The sequence below is a fragment of the Hyla sarda genome, chromosome 3, assembly GCF_029499605.1.
Source record: "Hyla sarda isolate aHylSar1 chromosome 3, aHylSar1.hap1, whole genome shotgun sequence".
NCBI lineage: Eukaryota > Metazoa > Chordata > Amphibia > Anura > Hylidae > Hyla > Hyla sarda.
The window spans coordinates 239,976,954-240,000,332 of record NC_079191.1 but is presented as its reverse complement, the minus strand read 5'-3'; the positions used below and the strand labels follow the sequence as shown (position 1 = coordinate 240,000,332).

At 42.9% G+C, this 23,379-nt stretch overlaps 1 protein-coding gene and 1 long non-coding RNA gene across 8 annotated transcripts in view; one reads left to right on the top strand and one right to left on the bottom strand.

Annotated features, from left to right (window-relative positions):
- Positions 1-23,379, bottom strand: part of LOC130362205 (uncharacterized) — a 53,489-nt gene that overhangs the window by 3,588 nt on the left and 26,522 nt on the right. The window lies entirely within an intron of this gene.
- The window catches only part of CDK19 (cyclin dependent kinase 19), a 438,492-nt gene that overhangs the window by 388,672 nt on the left and 26,441 nt on the right, over positions 1-23,379 (top strand). For all 7 annotated transcript variants that reach the window (XM_056566332.1, XM_056566331.1, XM_056566326.1 and 4 more), the window contains 3 exons: positions 1,050-1,147; positions 16,013-16,091; positions 16,346-16,597. In XM_056566332.1, coding sequence (XP_056422307.1) covers positions 1,050-1,147; positions 16,013-16,091; positions 16,346-16,597 — 429 coding nt within the window. The remainder of the gene's footprint in view (positions 1-1,049; positions 1,148-16,012; positions 16,092-16,345; positions 16,598-23,379) is intronic.

The following is a 23,379-nucleotide window of genomic DNA, read 5'->3' as shown; positions in this document are numbered from 1 at the left end:
ATTTATTTCTCAGGCAGAATAGAATTCAGCATCGGATTCTGCTAACAGTAATTTCTCAGTGTGAACAGGGCAGTGGAAAGTCCATTGAAGTCAATGGAACTTTCATTTGAGGATAAACTGGAGCGAAACAAGCGAGCAGAATTACTTGAGTAAATTCCTCTCCTAACTCCTCAGTGTGAATATACCCTCATAGGGTGCGTTCACACGTGCATATTTTTGCTGCATATCTGTTTTTTGCTGCTGCAGATTTTTCTCCCCATTCTCCCCGCTTCAATGGGTAGCAAAATCTGTTACAGCAAATCTGCAGCAGAAAATATGCATGTGTGAACTTAAAGGGGTACTCCGGTGGAAAACATAATTTTTTTTTTAAATCAACTGGTACCAGAAAGTTAAATAGATTTGTACATTTGTAAATGCTGACACCTCTGTCTGTGTCAGGAACTGTCCAGAGCAGCATAGGTTTGCAATGAGGATTTTCTCCTCCTCTGGACGGTTCCTGATACAGCATCAGGTGTCAGCAGAGAGCACTGTGGACAAGACAAAAAAGAAATTCAAAAAGAAAATAATTTCCTCTGTAGCATACAGCTGCTAAAAAGTACTAGAAGGGTAAATATTTTTTTAATAGAAGTCAGTTAAAAATCTGTTTAACTTTCTGGCACCAGTTGATTTAAAAAGAAATTTTTTTTCCACGGAGTACCTCTTTAACCATAGTCTTAAACATTCTATGCTAGTCACTACCTTTGGATAGTTAATACATGCTTACTATTGTTTAATATTTTGGCTTTTTAGCTGTGCTCATCCTCTTATTCAGGCTAACCACAAGCCCACCAAGGAAGGAGCTGATTTTGTCAAAAGATTGGGCAAAGTATTCTATTGGCAACTAAATTTCAAATGACAAATAAAATGAACAAAAAAGACATTCTGGAGATCTGCAATTGTGTTTATTAATGTATTTTATCTAAATCAATGTGTGTTTACCAATTTTTGTATGTTGTATGATGTTTATTTTGGTTTGCTTTATGAACACGTAGCACAATATCTGTTTTTAGCTTCAAAAACTTCTAACTATGGACCCAACAAAAAGGATTACATCAGATCAAGCTTTACAGGATCTCTACTTTCAGGAAGATCCTCTGCCTACATCTGAGTAAGTATTCTTTATTACCATCAAATCAGATTTTCTGACTTTTGTATAATAATATTATTATTAACTGTATTAATACATATAATGTTATAAGTACATATTATGCTGTCATGTGCCAGCATATTATATTCAGTTAATTGAACCCTCTCTGCATTTAATCCTACGTAATTTGGCAGTCAAAATACAGGACATTGTCATTGACTTTGAGAATGACATTGAAATAATCTGCTTCTGCGTAGGAAATGCTATCAGAGAACTAGTACAGAATAAGATAAGGAGCATGCATTATTGAAAGTAATGTGTGCATACACAGTACAAAATGTGTGGCTTAATGTGAAGACCCTAAGTCCAATTTCACATACAGTATCAGTATTTTGGTCACTATTTTGCATCAATAAAAACCAGAAGTGGAATCTTCCTAGCAAAAAGGTCGGATAAAAAGATTTGAACCTACTGTTAGTATAAGCCTATAAATACTGATGCAAAATACCATCTGATTCTGTTGCAAAATACTGACCTAAATTCTGCTGTATGAAAGTGGTCTTAAAGTTTGTATATATGAACACTTTGTCATTCAGATGGAAGGAGAATATTGTAAAATGGACATACAAAGCATTACCTATTCTTAACATGTTTATGGTATTGTGAATTAACAATGACAGGCTGGAACCCATATTCCATATACATTGATCAGTCATAACTTTAAACTACAATGTGAATTCAGATAGAGAAAACAGACATGGTCGCACATCCACAACATGCACAATGATCTAATGCTTCTCAGCAACATTTATTAAACTGACAGGTCATTAGTGTACTTTATGATCATGAAGTGCAAGCCCACTAGCCACGTCACTGCCACCTGTAAGTAGCAGGTCCCTAACGTCCCTAGCATAAAATGACGTAGCACTGAGTGGTGACCACCACCGCCACAACACCAGTGCCCACAGGGGGAACGGCCCACTGGCAGAGCAGCCTCAATGCCACTCAAACCAGTCCCAGGGCCGCACCTCCCCACAGACATGGCGCTGCGGCAGCAATGGATGCTGCACAGCACCACACCAGTGTGAACAAGGTGTAAAAGCTCACTTACCATGTGCTCCCATTTATACTGGGAGGCTGCCAGAAAGGAATGGGCCCTGTGCAGCTTCCTGCTAATTTATATATGCCTGGGCTGAGGGGGAGGGGCAGAGTGCAGACCAAGTAAAAACAACAAAAAAAGAGGGGGATAGAAAACACAATGTGAATTCAAATAGATAAAACAGACATGGTTACACATCCAGAACATGCACAATGATCTAATTCTTCTCAGCAACATTTATTAAACTAACAGGTCATTAGTGTACTTTATGATCATGAAGTGCAAGCCCACTAGCCACGTCACGGCCACCTGTAAGTAGCGGGTCCCTAACATCCCTAGCATAAAATGGCGTAGCACTGAGTGGCAACCACCACCGCCGCAACACCAGTGCCCACAGGGGGTACGACCTACTGGCAGAGCAGCTCCAATGCCACTCAAACCAGTCCAAGGGCCATGCCTCCCCACAGACACGGTGCCGCGGAAGCAATGGATGCCGCACAGCACCACACCAGTGTGAACAACGTGTAAAAGCTTGGATGTGCTACCATGTATGTTTTCTCTATTTGAATTCACATTGTGTTTTCTATCCCCCTCTTTTTTTTTATTTTTTTTTACTTGGTCTGCACTCTGCCCCTCCCCCTCAGCCCAGGCATATATAAATTAGCAGGAAGCTGCACAGGGCCCCTTCCTTTCTGGCAGCCTCCCAGTCTGGGAGCACATGGTAAGTGAGCTTTTACACCTTGTTCACACTGGTGTGGTGCTGTGCGGTGTCCATTGCTGCCATGGCACCGTGTTTCTGGGGAGGCGTGGCCCTGGGACTGGTTTAAGTGGCATAGGGGCTGCTCTGCCAATGGGTTGTTCCCCTGTTGGCACTGGTGTTGTGGCGGTGGTGGTCGCGGCTCAGTGCTACGCCATTTTATGCTTGGGACATTAGGGACCTGCTACTTACAGGTGGCCGTGATTTGGCTAGTGGGCTTGCACTGCATGATCATAAAGTACACTAACGACCTGTTAGTTTAATAAATGTTGCTGAGATGCATTAGATCATTGTGCATGTTGTGGATGTCTGTTTTCTCTATTTGAAATAACTTTAAACTACCTGCCTAAAGTTTTGTAGTAGGTCAACTTTGTGTCACTGAAATCACTGCAATGTGCAGGCTTAGCTCATGGATGCCAGCTATGCTATACAGCTGTCACCCTGCTTTAATGGCCCAGATTGACCTTAGCCATATAACCATGGTTAGAGTTAGTGCATAATGCGATTATGGGATGCCAGTGGGACTCATGGCAGCCGGAGGCTTAATAGTACACCTATTTCAACCTGATAGGATGCATTTTAGTGTTAAAGTGACAGCAATATACACTGCAATAGAGAAGTAACACAGTGTAGTAAAAAGAAAAGTGTAATGTAGTTGAAAAAACAACAAAAAAAGTTTTGTATCACAATAATCGTGCTGACCCACAGAATAAAGTTAGCACGTAATATTTAAATGGGCACTGTCAGATACAAAAACTTTTTATATGTTATACATCATGGCAAAACATAAACCTTTCTAATATTCTTCATAAGAACATTGTATTTCCTTTTTATAGAAGTCATGGCTTATAAAATCATGGCTTTGTCCAAGCTGAAACACAGGCATGGACAAAGTCCTGTAATTGAGGGTGGGCTAGCACTTCTCTGTGCTTTCTCCTGTCTGATAGTACTCCTCTGTGCTCTCTCCTGTCTGATAGTACTCCTCTGTGATCTCTCCTGTCTGATAGTACTTCTCTGCGCTCTCTCCTGTCTGATAGTACTCCTCTGTGCTCTCTCCTGTCTGATAGTACTCCTCTGTGATCTCTCCTGTCTGATAGTACTTCTCTGCGCTCTCTCCTGTCTGATAGTACTCCTCTGTGATCTCTCCTGTCTGATAGCACTCCTCTGTGCTCTCTCCTGTCTGATTATACTCCTCTGTGCTCTCTCCTGTCTGATAGCACTCCTCTGTGCTCTCTCCGGTCTGATAGCACTCCTCTGGGCTCTCTCCTGTCTGATAGTACTCCTCTGTGCTCTCTCCTGTCTGATAGGACTCCTCTGTGCTTTCTCCTGTCTGATTATACTCCTCTGTGCTCTATCCTGTCTGATAGCACTCCTCTGTGCTCTCTCCGGTCTGATAGCACTCCTCTGGGCTCTCTCCTGTCTGATAGTACTCCTCTGTGCTCTCTCCTGTCTGATAGGACTCCTCTGTGCTTTCTCCTGACTGATAGTACTCCTCTGTGCGTTCTCCTGTCTGATAGCACTCCTCTGTGCTCTCTCCTGTCTGATAGCACTCCACTGTGCTCTCTCCTGTCTGATAGTACTCCTCTGTGCGTTCTCCTGTCTTGCAAATTTTGACTTCCCTAATGAATTAATTGGGAAAAATTTTTATTTGTAGAGTTTCAGTCCTATGTAAAAGCATCCTTAACTTGTCTAATTAATCCAACATAACCAGTATTACATGCATCTGTCAGTGGAATTAAAGAGTATTTTTCACTAAATCTGCATCTAGTTGCTGAAGACAAGCGCCATAAACTTATAATTGAGTCCATCTCCTGTAGCTGGATAAATATGGCAGTAAGCCAGGGAATGAAGTGCACAGCCACATGCTTCTCCCTGCTCTTTCTAATGATTGCTGGGGTTCTGAACACCCAGACCCCAACCGATCAAAATTTTTAACACTTGTCAAAAGTTTTGTAAAATGACAGGAACACTATGATGCTGTATGTTTGACCCTAAAGACCAAGCCCCATTTTTCAAATCTGACACAATAATTTTTTTCCCTTTTTTTGTGTTGCCATGTTCTGACAGCCATAACTTGTTAATTTATCAGCTGACCGCATTGTGTGAGGGCTTATTTTTTGGTGGGGCGAGCATGGCTTTTTATCATTTTATTTTTATACTTTCTACTTTTTCCCTGTTATACTAGACTGCAGTACATCTGTACTGTTGCACAGTATAACTGTCAGCACACATTGACAGTTCACCTGTGAGACCCAGCCTATGGTTGACCCTCACAGGCTTCTGTACTTGGCAGAAAGAATTACATCATCTGGCCTCCTGCTGCCTTGGCAACCATCGGGACCCAGTGATCGCATCACTGGGTAGCCAATGGGGACAAGGGAACCCCCTCCCCCTGTCAATCCTATAAATGATGTTGTCAGTACTGACCACGGCATCTATGGGTATTAACATTGATGAGACTTGCACAATCTCTGTATTGGCAGCTGCGGAGAGATCCTGGCTGTAATTGACAGCCAGCTCCCGTCACCGATCTCCTGTGCCACATACAGGAGAGCTGGGAATAGACAGGACATATGGGTATGTTGCAGGAAGGTACCCACTGCAAGGGTGTACTCATTCATGTCGTGCGTTAATAACTGAATTATGTTCATAAAAATATTAATTATGAAAAATGTAAAAATTATTAAAATTATCAAAATTATGACCTTGTGAATTGTAGACAAGCCTAATCAATACAATTCACATCTGAGTCCGACTATTTCCTCAGATATCAACAAGTTCTTTCATGACAGGATGACATTAATGCTTGGATGTAGATTTGCAATATGCAATAATACACAGGTATTATAAAAGTATGCAGATTTATTGGTTATAAGTTTACAAACATAAATGAGTAACAAACACAATGATATATGCAAATGAATATCAATTAGATATGTTAGTAAAGCATTACAAGCTTGTTAATTGACTACATAACAATAGAACAATACATGTGAGTAGTGAGCAAGTATGTTACAATACATGAGCTACTAGGTTAGGAATATCATATAAGAAAAAGGTTATACATCACTCTGTCCAGAGGAAACCTCATGATATCAAGATGGGCAATATCTAATCATAGACATCAATATGGAATGCTACATACACTCCGCCCCCTTCTAACCCACTACACATCACATGACTCCAAGAATGGGCAAATCCATCTAAGGATATAAACCTGGAAGAAATTTGATATACCGTACTTCCGCCCCATTCTAGACTATTTTTGATCTTGGTAAGACTATTAAAGGAGTATTCCACCCCTAGACATCTGTCTGATCACGGGGGTTCCGCCACTGGGGACCCCCGCAATATAGCATGCGGCACCCACCTGTTTCTGGTACGGAAGCGCTGGAGGGTCTGGGTTCCGACCACCAGAACGGAAGTCCATGACGTCACGTCTCTGCCCCCCCGTGACGTCATGCCCCGTCCCCTCAATGCAAGTCTATGGGAGGAGGCGTGACTGCCGTCATTGTATTACATGCAATTATTGTAGTCATCTGTGCTGTCGTATTTTAAGCAACGTAAATGCAGACCAGTTAGCACGTGACTGGTGATGCTAAACCACAAGATTAAAAGATGATTTTGAACTTTTTTTATTGTGTAAACCAAATGCAGGTGCAGGTTTACAGCCCAAAAAACCTAAAGTTGATGATTGTTGGTTTAAGGTACATTATGTAAAATCAAACTTAAATGAAAAGGAGCAAATGGCTCTTAATATTCTGCGGAATGACCCCTCCCTTACAATAAAAAGAGCTGATAAGGAAAGGGCCATTGTTGTTATGAATAAAAATTATTATGTGTCAGAAGTTCAAGATCAGTTGGCAGATACAAAAGTTTATAAAAAAAAGTAAAAAAAATGATCCGCAAAAATATATTTAAGAACATAGTGGACACATACATAGCACAAAGTTTTCATGATAAAAAATGATTTCAGAAATAATGTTAAAGTCACTCATTATTGAGTATCCTAGAGTACCGGTTTTGTACACATTACCTAAGGTCCACAAGGATCGCGACAGGGCGCCCGATCGTATCTGGATGGGGCTCCCTGCTCCAGCCTCTCACGGTCCTTGTGGATAGCTTTCTATAAAAGGAAATAAAATTACCTAGATGTTTACTACCGTATTTATCGGCATATAACACGCACTTTTTAGGCTAAAATTTGTAGCCTAAAGTCTACCTGCGTGTAATACGCAGATAAGCCGCTGCAGTTCAATGATTTAAAGTGGGCGCTTTAAATCAATGAACTGCAGCGGCTTTGCAGGTGCAGAGACCGCCACCGCTGCCGGCTTCTCTGCCCCTGCTTGTCCTGGGGTCTAGAGCCCTGCTGCCGGCCCTTCTGTCCCCCTGGCTATCGGTGTCGCTGCCCGTTCTCTCCGCCTGACTATCGGTGCTGGCGCCCCACTGCCGGCGCCGATAGCCCGGCGGAGAGAAGCGGCGTCGGCAATGGGGCAGCGGCGCCGACGGACAGGGGGAGAGAAGGGGCAGCGGCACCATTGCCGGGAGTCGGGTCCGCGCTGCTTCAGGCCTCCGGTGTGCGTCCCCTGCGTCGTTGCTATGCGCTGCGAGACACAATGACGTCACTCGTCATTGCACCGCGCCGTGCAGTGTATAGCAACGACGCATGGGACGCACATCGGAGGCCTGAAGCAGCGCGGACCCGACCCCGGCAACAGGTAATTATACAACCGGGGATGGGGGAGGAAACGCTGCCCCATTGCCGGCGCCGCTTCTCTCCCCCTGGCTATCGGTGCCAGCAATGGGGCGCCGGCACCGATAGTCAGGGGGAGAGAACGGGCAGCGGCGCAGATAGCCAGCGGGAGAGAAGCGGCGGCAGCAGGGCTCTAGACCCCAGGACAGGCAGGGGGAGAGAAGTGGGCAGCGATGGCCCCTCTCCCCCTGCCTTTCCTGGGGGTGTATCGGGCTATACGCATGCACACACACGCACTCTCATTTTACCAAGGATATTTGGGTAAAATACTTTTTTTACCCAAATATCCTTGGTAAAATGAGGGTGCGTGTTATAGGCCGGTGCGTGGTATACCCCGATAAATACGGTATATATACTACAGATTTTTTTTATTACAACTAAAACGTATATCCAGCACGAATGTCACTTTTTTTTTTATGTACGTTAGATGTTCAGAGTCTCTATACGAATATTCCTCAAGAAGAGAGTATTGAGTATGTACGTGAAGCTTTATTTTGAAACATAGCTCTTGACAATAGGATGTTGTTGTTCCTCATGACATTGTTAGAATTCGTGTTAACTAAGAATTATTTTCGTTTTGATAACTAATTTGTTATGCAAACATACAGAGTTTTGATGGGGTCCTCAGTAGCCCCATTGTTAGCTAACGTATTTATGACGACTTTTGAGGACCGACACATCTTTTTGCTAGATTACTGAACGCATCGTCCACGTGGCTTCGCTACGTGGGCGATGTATTCTTATTGTGGCATGATAGTGAAGAAGCACAGTTGCACTTTGTAGACGTGCTAAACAGTTTACAGGAAACTATTAAATTTACTATTCGTTATGACACCACTGCTATAAATTTTTTAGATGTTGAGGGAAAAAAACTGAATCAGGATTTGAGACAACATTGTTTACAAAGCCTATTGACAGGAACAATATGTTGCATAAATCCAGTTACCATTCACCCTAAGTGTTTAAGGGTTTGCCAAGAAGTCAGTTTATTAGGGCATGTCGGATAACTAGTACAGATGAAGAATATGAGAAAATAGGTGAAAAAATTGTTTAAAAAAATTCATAGAGAAAGGATATAATCAGCAAAAAATTGAAAAAGAAAAAAATAGCGTTGGAGAATTAACAAGAATACAATTAAGAACACCAACAGAAAAAAAGGAAAAAAGAAAAAAATCGAGTTTTAGGAGTAATCTTGTCATAAAAACTATAAAAAAAATATTGGGTATTGTGAAAGCAGATCTGAAATACGGAACATTATTTACACATCCACCTATGTACGTGCATAAGAAAGAAAGGAAAATCTTTTATGACAGGTTAATTAAAAGTGATATTGCTGTTAAAAAGAAGGATAGACAAACTTTTTTATCGTCTCGGAGACAGGGTACATTTCCCTGTCTATCTTGTACGAACTGTAATAACATCATTTAAGGTGATGTGGTTCATCATCCCACCAAAGGTCATAAAATTAACATCAAGGGACTTGTAATTCTAATAATGTAATTTGTTCATTAAAATGTCCTTGCGGCAAATTCTACATTGGACAAACATCTAGAATTTGAATTATATGTGCACTTTAATATTTTGAAAGCTTTTCTAATGATTTACAGCTGTGGAGTTCTTACTTAGGTGTTCGTGTTCCCAGCATTCAATGCGCATGAATAAGGGGGTCCGCCCCTGAAACATTGTGCCATGACTGGTGAAACTACAAACTATGCTGCTGTTTTCTGCTGTTAAAATGCTGTCATAAAATGTCCTGTAAGACGCGCCGATGGGCATTATGGAAAAATGAATTAAAGCTGGAAGAATATTTCGAGTTATGTCTTGAATTTCAACTCACCTGCTGTGATTAAAGGGGTTATCCACCACAAGGGGATTTTAGTACGTACCTGGCAGACAGTAATGGACATGCTTAGGAAGGATCTGCGCTTGTCTTGGGGCTAAATGGCTATGCTGTGAGATTACAATAATACCGTGGCTAGCTTTTTTGAACTGGAACTTCCTGCTTGAGTTTTCTTATTTTGACTAAAAATCCCATAATTCCATTTTCCTCCCTCCCACACATCAGCCACCCCACCCATTGAAACATAAATGAGCTGCATCCATTCAAAAGACCTGTGGTTTTCAATCAGGGTGCCTACAGCTGTTGCATTAGTTTCAGATTGATCTCTCTCACAAGCGATCACTCCACCCATTGAAGCAGACAGGCTCTCTGTCATCAGCTGACTAGTGAGGCAGGTCTCGGCCGCATTGCATGCTGGGAAAAATCTGAGACAACAGTAATTTTGTATGCTGTTATAAATAAATATTGGGGTGAAAATCACAGAAGAATTGTGAGAAAACCGTCACACACAGGTACAGACACTATATTATGAACTACACTAACTTTACAGCCCCTGTAGCATAGACAAACAAAAAAAATTCCCTTTAAACCTAGTAGGCGTGCAGTCAGTACAGTGGTCCCTCAACATATGATATTAATTGGTTCCAGGAGAACCATCATATGTTGAAACCATCATATGTCGAGTACATATGTCTATGTAAAAATGGTAATTGGTTCTGGGGCCTTGGAACCATTGTATGTTGAATACATATCTCTATGGGAAACTGCTAATTGGTTCTGGGATGACCATTGTATGTGGAGTGTATGTGGAGTGTTTAACAAACCAGGGTGCCTCCAGCTGTTGCACAACTACAACTCCCAGCATGCATGTACAGCCATTGACTGTCTGGGCATGCTGAGAGATTATAGTTTTGCAACAGCTGGAGGCACACTGATAGGGAAACATTGATGTATGGGGTGTATAGTGTGTATATGTATTGTATGTGATGTGTGACATCGCATACAGTACTGTACAGTTCTTTAAATACCTTCAGGGGGGACAGAATATCCTCCATTACCATCCTGCCGACTACAGCTCTATAGAAAAGGAAGGAGAGGGCAGCCAGCAGCTCATTGGATGCCTGCAGCAAGATGCTGCAGGCTATTGGCTATGGCTGCACTGGGGGGGGCGGGGCTTACATGGAGCTCACAGTGGAAGCCTTCGTGAGTTAGCAGGACAGCATGTGAGTAACAGGAGGCAGAACGGGGCACACGGGCACATTAAACAACTATCTGTCAGTTGCTGAAGTTGTCAGCGCTGTCAGATAGCTGTTTGTATGATGGCCCCGACACACAGCAGCATCATATGTCGAGGCTGCCTTCAACATACGATAGGCTCTGAGAGGCCATCATATGTTGAAATGATCATATGTCGAGGCCATCATATGTCGAGCGGTCACTTGTATACGATTGCTCTACGTATGTGTATTATAAAGTGACACAAAATACTTATGTAAATATATGTATATAGTAAAGTCTACTTTATCTAGAAAAATTATCGGAAACTGACTGAAATTTTCTTGATAGACCCTTAACCCCTTAAGGACCAGGCCATTTTACACCTTAGGACCAGAGCGTTTTTTGAACATCTGACCACTGTCACTTTAAGCATTAATAACTCTAAGACGCTTTTACCTATCATTCTGATTCCAAGATTGTTTTTTCGTGACATATTCTACTTTATGTTATTGGTAAAATTTTGTCGATACTTGCATCGTTTCTTAGTGAAAAATTCCAAAATTTGATGAAAAAATTGAAAATTTTGCATTTTTCTAACTTTGAAGCTCTCTGCTTGTAAGGAAAATGGATATTCCAAATAATTATTTTTTTTATTCACATATACAATATGTCCACTTTATATTTGCATCATAAAATTTACGATTTTTTACTTTTGGAAGACACCAGAGGGCTTCAAAGTTCAGCAGCAATTTTCCAATTTTTCACAAAATTTCCAAAATCACAATTTTTCAGGGACCAGTTCAGGTTTGAAGTGGATTTGAAGGGTCTTCATATTAGAAATACCCCATAAATGACCCAATTATAAAAACTGCACCCCCCAAAGTATTCAAAATGACATTCAGTCAGCGTTTTAACCCTTTAGGTGTTTCACAGGAATAGCAGCAAAGTGAAGGAGAAAATTCACAATCTTCATTTTTTACACTTGCATGTTCTTGTAGACCCAATTTTTGAATTTTTACAAGGGGTAAAAGGAGAAAATGTATACTTATATTTGTAGCCCAATTTCTCTCGAGTAAGCACATACCTCATATGTCTATGTAAAGTGTTCGGCGGGCACAGTAGAGGGCTCAGAAGCGAAGGAGCGACGAGGGGATTTTGGAGAGTACGTTTTTCTGAAATGGTTTTTGGGGGGCATGTTGCATTTAGGAAGCCCCTATGGTGCCAGAACAGGAACAAATACCCACATGGCATACCATTTTGGAAACTAGACCCCTTGAGGAACGTAACAAGGAATAAAGTGAGCCTTAATACCCCACAGGTGTTTCACGACTTTTGCATATGTAAAAAAATGTTTTAAAAATGTCACTAAAATGTGTGTTTCCACCCAAATTTCACATGTATGCAAGGGTTAATAGCAGAAAATACCCCCCAAAATTTGTAACCCCATCTCTTCTGAGTATGGGGGTACCCCATAAGTTGACCTGAAGTGTACTACGGACGAACTACAATGCTCAGAAGAGAAGGAGTCATATTTGGCTTTTTGAGAGCAAATTTTGCTCGGGGGCATGTCGCATTTAGGAAGCCCCTATGGTGCCAGGACAGCAAAAAATACCCACATGGCATACCATTTTGGAAACTAGACCCCTTGAGGAACGTAACAAGAAATAAAGTGAGCCTTAATACCCCACAGGGGTTTCACGCCTTTTGCATACGTAAAAAAAAAAAAAAAAAATGTCACTAAAATGTGTGTTTCCCCCCCAAATTTCACATTTTTGCAAGGGTTAATAGCAGAAAATACCCCCCAAAATTTGTAACCCCATCTCTTCTGAGTATGAAGGTACCCCATAAATTGACCTGAAGTGCACTACGGGCGAACTACAATGCTCATAAGAGAGGGAGTCATATTTGGCTTTTTGAGAGCAAATTTTGCTCGGGGGGCATGTCGCATTTAGGAAGCCCCTATGGTGCCAGGACAGCAAAATAACCCCCACATGGCATACCATTTTGGAAACTAAACCCCTTGAGGAACGTAACAAGGGGTACAGTGAGCATTTACCCCCCACTGGTGTCTGTCAGATCTTTGGAACAGTGGGCTGTACAAAATTTTTAATTTGCGCAGCCCACTGTTCCAAAGATCTGTCAGACACCAGTGGGGTGTAAATTCTCACTGCACCCCTCATTACATTCCGTGAGGGGTGTAGTTTCCGAAATGGGGTCACATGTGAGGTTTTTTTTTTTTTGCGTTTGTCAAAACCGCTGTAACAATCAGCCAGCCCTGTGCAAATCGCCTCAAATGTACATGGTGCACTCTCCCTTCTGGGCCTTGTTGTGCCCCCCAAGAGCACTTTGCGCCCACATATGGGGTATCTCCGTAGTCGGGAGAAATTGCATTACAAATTTTGGGGGGTGTTTTTCCCTTTTACCTCTTGTCAAAATGAAAAGTATGGGGCAACACCAGCATGTTAGTGTAAAAAATTTTTTTTTTTACACTAACATGCTGGTGTAGACCCCAACTTCACCTTTTCATGAGGGGTGAAAGGAGAAAAAGCCCCCCAAAATTTGTTAAGAAATTTCTCCCGAGTACGGCGATACCCCATATGTGACCCTAAACTGTTGCCTTGAAATACGACAGGGCTCCAAAGTGAGAGCGCCATGCGCATTTGAGGCCTAAATTAGGGACTTGCATAGGGGTGGACATTGGGGTATTCTACGCCAGTGATTCCCAAACAGGGTGCCTCCAGCTGTTGCAAAACTCCCAGCATGCCTGGACAGTCAACGGCTGTCCGGCAATACTGGGAGTTGTTGTTTTGCAACAGCTGGAGGCTCCATTTTGGAAACAGTGGCGTACCAGACGTTTTTCATTTTTATTGGGGAGGGGGGCTGTGTAGGGGGTATGTGTATATGTAGTGTTTTTTACTTTTTATTTTATTTTGTGGTAGTGTAGTGTTTTTAGGGTACAGTCACATGGGCGGGGGATTACAGCGAGTTTGAGCTGCCGCGCAAAATTTGCTGCATCGCAAACTTGCAGCCTGATACTCACTATAAGCCCCTGCCCATGTGAATGTACCCTGTACATTCACAGTGGGGGGGGGGGGGGGACCTCCAGCTGTTGCAAAACTACAACTCCCAGCATGCACAGTCCATCAGTGCATGCTGGTAGTTATAGTTTTGCAACAGCTGGAGGCACACGGGTTGGGAAACACTGAGTTAGGAAACAGACAATGTTTCCCAACCAGTGTGCCTCCTGTTGTTGCAAAACCACAACTCCCAGCATTCTCAGGCATGCTGGGAGTAGTAGTTCGGCAACATCTTTAGAGCTAGATGTTGCCGAACTACAACTCCCAGCATGCTTGGAGTTGTAGTTTTGCAACATCTGGAGGACTACAGTTTGCAGACCACTAATACAGTGGTTCCCAATCTGTGCCCTTCCAGATGTTGCAAAACTACAACTCGCAGTATGCCAAAACTGTCCAGGCATGCTGGGAGTTGTAGTTCTGCAACATCTGAAGGGCCAGATGTTACAGAACTACAAATCCCAGCATGCCTGGACAGTAAGGGCATGCTGAGGATGTGTAGTTTTGCAACATCTGGAAGGGCACAGTGGTCTCCAAACTGTGGACCTCCAGATGTTGCAAAACTGCAACTCCCAGCATGCCCAGACGCCAAGGGCTGTCTGGGCATGCTGGGAGTTGTAGTTTACAGGGTCCCTTTACAGCAATGCATGTCGCTTTACGGCGACGTGCATTGCTGTAAAGGGCCCGACCGCGGCTGAAGATCTACTCACCTGTCTCCGCCGCCGCCATCTTCATCGTCTGGATCCGGGTCTTCAGGGACGAGGTAAGTACCGGGGCCGGTCCCCAGCACTCCCCCGTCCCCCGCCGCGTCCTCCGGTCTTCCTCCCGTCCTCTCCGGACTTCAAGGGGCCGGGCAGGACGGGAGGAAGTAACCGCCCCCCCCTCCTGCGATTGGTCGGTTAACTAACCGACAGATCGCAGGGGATCGGAGGAGGTGGCAGGCTTGCCACCTCGCTCCTAGGCTCCAGCATGGTCCTGGCTGTCTGTGACAGCCGGGATCATGCGAAATTACCGGGCGGTCGGGTCCCAGAGACCCGATCAGCCCGGTATCGCCGCAGATCGCAAGGGCGATTTCCCTTGCGATTTGCGGCGATCGCCGACATGGGGGGCCTACATGGCCCCCCTCGGCGTTTGCCCTGGATGCCTGCTGAAGGATTTCAGCAGGCATCCAGTTCCGATCTCTGCCCGGCGAGCGGCAGAGACCGGAAAATGCCATGACGTTGTGGAACGTCATTGGTCCTTAAAGCCCAGGGTGCCATGACGTTCCACAACGTCATTGGTCCTTAAGAGGTTAAAGGGGTATTCCAGGAATTCTTTTTATTTGACTATGCTACAGAGTCTGTAAAGATAGTGTAGTTATTCGCATATGTAAATTTTCGCATATTTGCGTATTGGAGGAAGAAAACAGTGAGGGGGTGGGCAACTTTACTATTGGTTGATAGAGATGTTGTTGATAACCTCTGACAAGTGTATTTGCATCATTCTAATTGGCCCACAAGTGAAAAGAAGAAATATGCGAATATTCACATATGCGAATATTCGCACATGCGAATATTCACATATGCGCATATACGGGAAAAAAGCGAATATTTGCAATTTCGAATATATAGTGAATATATTTGCAATATTTGCGAATTTGCAATATTCGCAAAAAAAATTCGAAATGCGAATATTCGCGCCCAACACTACTCACTAGTCAGCTGATGACAGGGAGCCTGTCTGCTTCAGTGAGTGGAGGGTTGCTTGGTGGGAGAGAGATCAATCTGCAACTAATGCCTTTTGATATGATTTTGATTGATATGATCTTTCAACAGTCTGTTAATAGGATATGAAGGGGGGAAAGGGAGAAGGAATAAAGGGGAGGAGGAAAGAAAGACAAAGAAAGAAAAAGAGAATTCTTCTCCCCCCCCCCCCTTTTTTTCCCCCCTGAAGCACATGAGGTGGGTGGGATGGGTGATAAAACTTAAAATGTTCTTCTTAGTTGTATTGTTGAAATAACAATGTAACCAGAAAGACTTGGCAAACTAATGTAAATTGACATGTTGAATTTATGTAAATTCTGGAAGGGAATACTTTTGTGTAATAAAGAATTATTATTTAAAAAAAAAAAAGTCTGCTTTGCACTTACTCACTTTATTTCACCAGTGTATTTGCAGGGTGTCAAATACCATATCCAAAACGGGAATTTTTAAATGAAGATGAACAAGAAGAAAAAGCAGAGAAGGTGTGTATTCATCTGCATGTTAAGCAGTACATGATTGAGAAATGGTGTGGCTCTTCAGACACATGCAATTGTTTTTTTAATTATTGTCCTAATTCTGATATTCAGTACTTTATTATAGACAATTCATATATTTTTAATACAATAAAATATTATCTTTCTAGGTACAATGAGCTTGTTGGAAAACAGGTTCGCCCTTCATCAGAAACACTGGGCAACTTCAGACATGTTCATTTATGTGACTTTTTTTTATTCAGAATCAACAGGCACAAAATCAGCACCAGCAACAAGTGGCAAACCAACAGCAGACAGCAGCTCAGCAGCAACAGGTACAGCAGCAGAATAGTGGTCAGACCAATGGTACAGGGGGAGCAGGAGCAACAACAGCAGCAGCACTTCAACACAGTCAAGACTCTAGTCTTAACCAAGGACCTCCAAACAAGAAACCACGCTTGGGGCCTTCAGCTGCTAATTCCGGTGGCCCCTCTCTAATGGCTTCCGATTATCAGGTATAGATTTTTGCTTAATTATACCTACCATAAAAAAAAAAAAAAAAAATATATATATATATATATATAAATATCCAATAAGAACAGCACCTCCAGAAATGTCAAGAAAAAAAGAAATTGGGGTGCCCGCATATTCTGAACCTCGGTCCACTGGTTCCTCAATGCATACAAAAATATAGAAGCAGCACACCACAGGTAGATTTCAAAAGAACGGTGAATTTATTCCATGATGGAATAAATTCACCGTTCTTTTGAAATCTACCTGTGGTGTGCTGCTTCTATATTTTTGTATATATATATATATATATATATATATATATATATATATCTAGGAAGGATGCCGCAGCACACGGAAAGTTCAAAAGTATAAACAGTGGTTTATTCCATGATAACACAAGTTAGCAACGTTTCTGCTGCCAATGCAGCCTTTGTCAAGCCCATATATATATATATTTCTGTATAGGCAATCATGAGTTTAAATGAGAGATTTCCTTCTTCGAGGCTGGTCTTTAAGTAGGAAAGTGTTTTTTTGGAAAAATTAATTTGCAGTTTTTGATACTGTCTTTTTTAACTAATGCCAATAATGACTTCATCAAAAAGAGTGTAAATGTTATTTTATGTAAAGACAACAATTGTCACCAAGTCTTTTTAAAGAAATTGACTGTAATAACATGGTTAAACGCAACAGGATGTTATCAATGTGCAATGCGTATGCCCAATATGCAAACATATGGTGGTTGAAGATATGTTTAGATTAATAGGTAAGCTCAAATGACAAAATAGTCAGTTCAAGTAACTGAAATATGCCCTATGTTGTATATTTGATTACCCATAAAACCTGCAATCCACAATATGTAGGGTGTACTTTAGGCCCTCCTAAGATACATCTGAGGAGATACCTACCCAATAGTGTAAATCGAAATTATCCCTTCAACAGTGTCCAGATGTCATCATGGTGATGTCACAAGTTTGAGCTGTATGGGTATCCATCGGGTCATTCTTCTCTATAAGGGGAGGGGATAGGAGGAGTTTACTTCTAAGTAAAGAAGGCTATAACATTTTACACTTGAAACAAGCTACCCAGCAGGTCTAAACCAGAGGAATGATGTAATATATCAGAACTGATCTTGGCTATCCGTTACACCTAGTGCGAATACCTTCTAATTTAATTTATAATGTAAATTTAAGGCAAGAATCTTGTCTCTATTTATTGTCACAGAGATATGTCAAAAGTTTTGAACAATCAGGGTCTGAGTTATTTGGCTCTTATCATTCGTTAGAACAAGTGAGGAGAAGCACGTGGTTCTCCCTGCTTGTTCTATCAATCGATCAATATGGCTACAGGTGCAGGCTGGATGGAACAAGCCGCAAGCAGACAGGAATTGTGGTAGACAGTCCAAATTCAGGAGATGCTGGTCAGAGTCCAAGGGATGAGGCAGAGGAATATTTCAGTATACAGGCAGGAATCAGGAACAGCAGACTTAAGGTCAGGCAGGCGACAGAGACCTTAGCAGTGTAGGATAAACAACCTTGCTGAGACAAGGAAAAACAGGTGTGTCAGACTTATATATATGCAGTGCCTGGCTGTGATAAAAGAAGGAACCATTAGGGAGTGCCTGCTGGCTCTATAAAACTCAACCAGCGCTGAGTGGAAACTGCAACAAAAGACAGACCAGAGCAAGAAGACCAGGAAATCAGCAGACACATAGCAAAGAGAATGTCGCCCAACACTGGTAAGAATCTGGATACACTGTATGTTGGTGGCGGGATCATCACAGGGTCTGAGCTTCACAACAACAATACCGCCCTGGCATCATTTCGTGGCGGGCTCTTAGACAGGCATATGGTTCATAGGAAGACAGAATAGGCTCTCAGGAGAGGATGGGGTTCGCTCCGTTCGGCTCATAGACATGCATTAAATACGGTTCCCGAATACGGCTGAGTGAAGGCGCCGCAATTAAGCCCCGCCCCCTCCTCCCAGCCGTATACGGGAACCGTAGTTACAAATCGTAGTGTGAATCCAGCCTTAGCCTGCTTGTACTTTAAATGGTAACTCTCATCAAAACTAATTTTTGCTATTGCACTCCTTATGGTAAATAAAAAAAATATTTCTAATATCCATTTTTTTTTTTTTTAAATGAAGTTTTCTATGTTTTATTTGTGCTTAAAAAAGCTCAAGAGCACATTTTCCCCCATCTCATACACATACTTTGGTCCGAAGCCCAAACACAGTAAGTGCAGCCTGGATTGCTGAGGGGGGTGTGTCCAGCCTCATCCAATCATAACTCCTCTCACACTTAACTGCCATATGCCGTTGGTTGGACACACCCCCCTCAGCACTCCAGGCTGCACTTACTGTGTTTGGGCTTCGGTCCAAAGTCTGTGTATGAGATGGGGGAAAATGTGCTCTTGAGCTTTTTTAAGCCCAAATAAAACATAGAAAACTTCATTTTTTTTAAACAAAGTATATTAGAAATATATATTTTTTTACCATAAGGCGTGCAATAGCAAACATTTGTTTTAATGAGAGTTACCGTTTAAATGTTATTTCTGATGGAAAGTAAAAAATGGGGTGAGGAGTGGCTTGGCTGCTGAGGAAGATGTCCGCTTAGGATTTGAGCTCCTACAATTACCCAGAGTTTGAAGCGACTCCAGGCTCAATTTCCCACCTATTCCTGCTGCCCTGTCCTCAGACACACTCCTGATGTCCACCAGAGAATGCAAAAGAGGGAAGGCAGCAGCGCAGTTGCAGAAACTGACTGATTTTTATCAGCAGCTGGGATCTACCTTGACACAGGATGGCGCCTGCATGACCAAAACACGCATGCTCCCCTGGCTTGCAGGCTGCCCAGCCAGCGCAAATTAGAGACTCACTTGGCTCCGGCAGGAGCTCATCTGTTCCTCCCCGACACTCGCTGTGGGTCAGACGCAAGGAGGTTCCCCGCCTTCCGCATCAGCTCTTGACACAACGGCACCTGTTAAAGGGGTACTCCGTTGGAAATCACGAGCATCACGAGCACAGTGCTCTCTGCTGACATCTCTGTCCATATTAGGAACTGTCCAGAGCAGCATATGTTTTCTATGTGGATTTTCTCCTACTCTGGACAGTTCTTAAAATGGACAGAGATGTCAGCAGAGAGCACTGTGCTCGTGATTCAGCAGAGAGCTCTGTGTTCCAAAAAGAAAAGAATTTCCTCTGTAGTATTCAGCAGCTAATAAGTACTGGAAGGATTAAGATTTTAGAAGTTATTTACAAATCTGTTTAACTTTCTGACACCAGTTGATAAAAATAAAAGTTTTCCACCGGAGTATCCCTTTAACCCCTTAACGCAGAACAACGGGTATACCCGTCGGCTGCTGAAGTGCGTTCGCGCAGAGCGACGGGTATACCCGTCATTCACATTATTGCAGCTGCTGCTGCATTCCGAGGGCTGAACTTTTCACCTCCGGTTGTCTCCGGCAGGTGAGATGTTCGGCTTAATGAGGGGAGACCTGTTTGGCGCTGGCATCACTAGTCACCTACAGCCCAGTGAAAAAGAGGCCATGGCTTCAACATGCAGAGGACTTGGAAAGGGTGAGTGACACTGTCTTTGCACTCACCAGGGCTCAGATACTTACATGGACTTTCTACCCTCCTATAATGCTTCGGTAACTGAGCTAACTTTCAGTAGGGCTCTCGAAGAGGTGAAGGAAAGGGTAGACAAATTGAAACCTAAGATGGGCTCCTTTGCTGTGGGACTAATCCCACATAAATAATGTAAAATTCTGTGGGGTTATGGAAAATATAGAAGCCTTGGAGCATAAACCCTATATTGTGGAATATACAGTCATGGCCGTAAATGTTGGTACCCCTGAAATTGTTCTTGAAAATGAAGTATTTATCACAGAAAAGGATTGCAATAACACATGTTTTGCTATACACATGTTTATTCCCTTTGTGTGTACTGGAACTAAACCAAAAAAGGGAGTTAAAAAAGCAAATTGGACATAATGTCACACCAACCTCAAAAAATTATCTGGACAATATTATTGGCACCCTTTCAAAATTGTGGAAAAATAAGATTGTTTCAAGCATGTGATGCTCCTTTAAACTCACCTGGGGAAAGTAACAGGTGTGGGCAATATAAAAATCACACCTGAAAGCAGATAAAAAGGAGAGAAGTTCACTTAGTCTTTGCATTGTGTGTCTGTGTTCCACACTAAGCATGGCCAACAGAAAGAGGAGAAGAGAACTGTCCGAGGAACCAAAATTGTGGAAAAATATCAACAATCTCAAGGTCAACAATCTACAAGTCCATCTCTAGAGGTCTAGATTTGCCTTTGTCCACAGTGCGCAACATTATCAAGAAGTTAGCAACCTATGGCACTGTAGCTAATCTCCCTGGGCATGGACGGAAGAGAAAAATTGATGAAAGGTGTCAACACAGGATAGTCCGGATGGAGGATAAGCAGCCCCAAACAAGTTCCAAAGATATTCAAGCTGTCCTGCAGGCTCAGGGAGAATCAGTGTCGGTGCGAACTATCCATCAACATTTAACTCCTTCAGGACAGGAGCTATAACACTGCAAAAAAGGTTTGAATCACCCCCCTTTTCCCATAAAAAAAACCTGTGTAAATAAAAATAAACATATGGTATCGCCGCGTGCGGTAATGTCCGAACTATAAAATATCATTAATTAAACCGCACGGTCAATGGCTTACGCGCAAAAAAATTCAAAATTCCAAAATAGCGTATTTTTGGTCACTTTTAATATCATGAAACAATGAATAAAAAGCGATCAAAAAGTCTCATCAATACAGAAATGGTAGCGATAAAAACTTCAGATCACGGCGCAAAAAATTTGTCCTCATACCGGCCCGTACGTGGAAAAATTAAAAAGTATAGGGGTAAGAAAATGAGAATTTTTAATGTGTAAATTTTCCTTCATGTAGTTTTGATTTTTTTTCCGAAGTACGACAATATCCAACCTATATAAGTAGGGTATCATTTTTAACCGTATGGACCTACAGAATAAAGATAAGGTGTTATTTTTACCGAAAAATGCACTGCACTGATAAAATAACTAATGTCACTGCAAAGTAAAATTGGTGGCGCAAAAAATAAGCCATCATATGGATTTTATGCGCAAAATTGAAAGCGTTATGATTTTTAGAAGGTGATTAGGAAAAAATGAAAATGCAAAAACGGAAAAACTCTGCCTCCTCAACCTGTTGGGGAAGAAGGGCGTATACATACGCCCTTGCGTCCTGGTACTTAAGGACGAAGGGCGTATCCATACGCCCGTGGAAATTTTGGTCCCCGCCACGTGCCTGGCGGGGACCAGACCGGGGTGACTACTGATATTGATCAGCAGGCACCCCGTGCAAATGCCCAGGGGGGTCATCAGACCCCCCATGTCGGCGATCGGCGCAAATCGCAAGTTAATTCACACTTGCGATTTGCGCCAATTCCAGGTCATACGGGTCTATGGTGACCCGGTGACCCGGAATATAAGGGGGATCACGGTTGTCTAAGACACCTATGATCCCCCTGAAGGGATAGGAGTGAGGTGGCAGGGGTGCCAACCTTCCTATCCCTGCTATTGGTGGTCTAGACGCGACCACCAATAGCAGATCGGGGGCGGGGGTTAACTTTCGTTTTCCCCGTCCTGCCCACCCACAATGGGCGGGGCAGAACGGGGAACCGAAGGGGACCGGGCGCCGAAGATCCACTTACCTGTCCGGAGGCTGCGGGCGACGGTGATCGGCGCGGGCGGCATTTCGTGCGGCAGAAGAGGACGGCTCCCTGGATCCTACAGAAGCCGGTAAGTTGCCTAGCAACATCTGGAGGGCTACAGTCTGAGTCCACTATACAGTGGTCTCTAACCTGTAGCCCTCCAGATGTTGCAAAACTACAACTCCCAGCATGCCCAGACAGCTGTTTGTGCATGCTGGAATATGTAGTTTTGCAACATCTGGAGGGCTGCAGTTTGAGACCACTACACAGTACCACTACCCCCCCCCCCCCCCCCCCCCCCCCCCAATGTGAACGTACAGGGTACATTCACACAGGCAGGTTTTCAGTAAGTTTCCTGCTTCAAGTTTGGGCTGCGGCAAATTTTTCACCGCAGGGCAAACTCCTAGCTGGAAACTCACCGTAACGAATATGCCAGTGCGAATATACCCTAAAAACACTACACTACACTAACATAAAATAAAGGGTAAACACTACATATAACCCCCCTTACACTGTCCCCCAATAAAAATGAAAGACGTATTGTATGGCAGTAATTCCAAAACGGAGCCTCCAGCTGTTGCAAAACATCAACTCCCAGCATTTCTGGAGTCCACCCCTATGCAATCCCTAATTTAGTCCTCAAATGCGCATGGTGCTCTCTCATTTCAGAGCCCTGTCATATTTCAAGGAAACAGTTTAGGGCCACAAATGCACTACAAATTTTTTTTTTCTCCTTTTACCCCGTATGAAAAGGAAAAGTTGGGGAGCTACACCAGCCTGTTAGTGTAAAAAAATAAAAATGTTTACACTAACATGCTGGTGTTGCCCCATACTTTTTATTTTCACAAGCAATAAAAGGAAAAAAAGACCCCCAAAATTTGTAACGCAATTTCTCCTGAGTACGGAAATACCCCATATGTGGGCGTAAAATGCTCTGCGGGCGCACAACAAGGCTCAGGAGTGAGAGCGCAACATGTACATTTGAGGCCTAAATTGGTGATTTGCACAGGGGTGGCTGATTTTTACAGCGGTTCTGAGATAAACGCAAAAACATAAATACCCACAT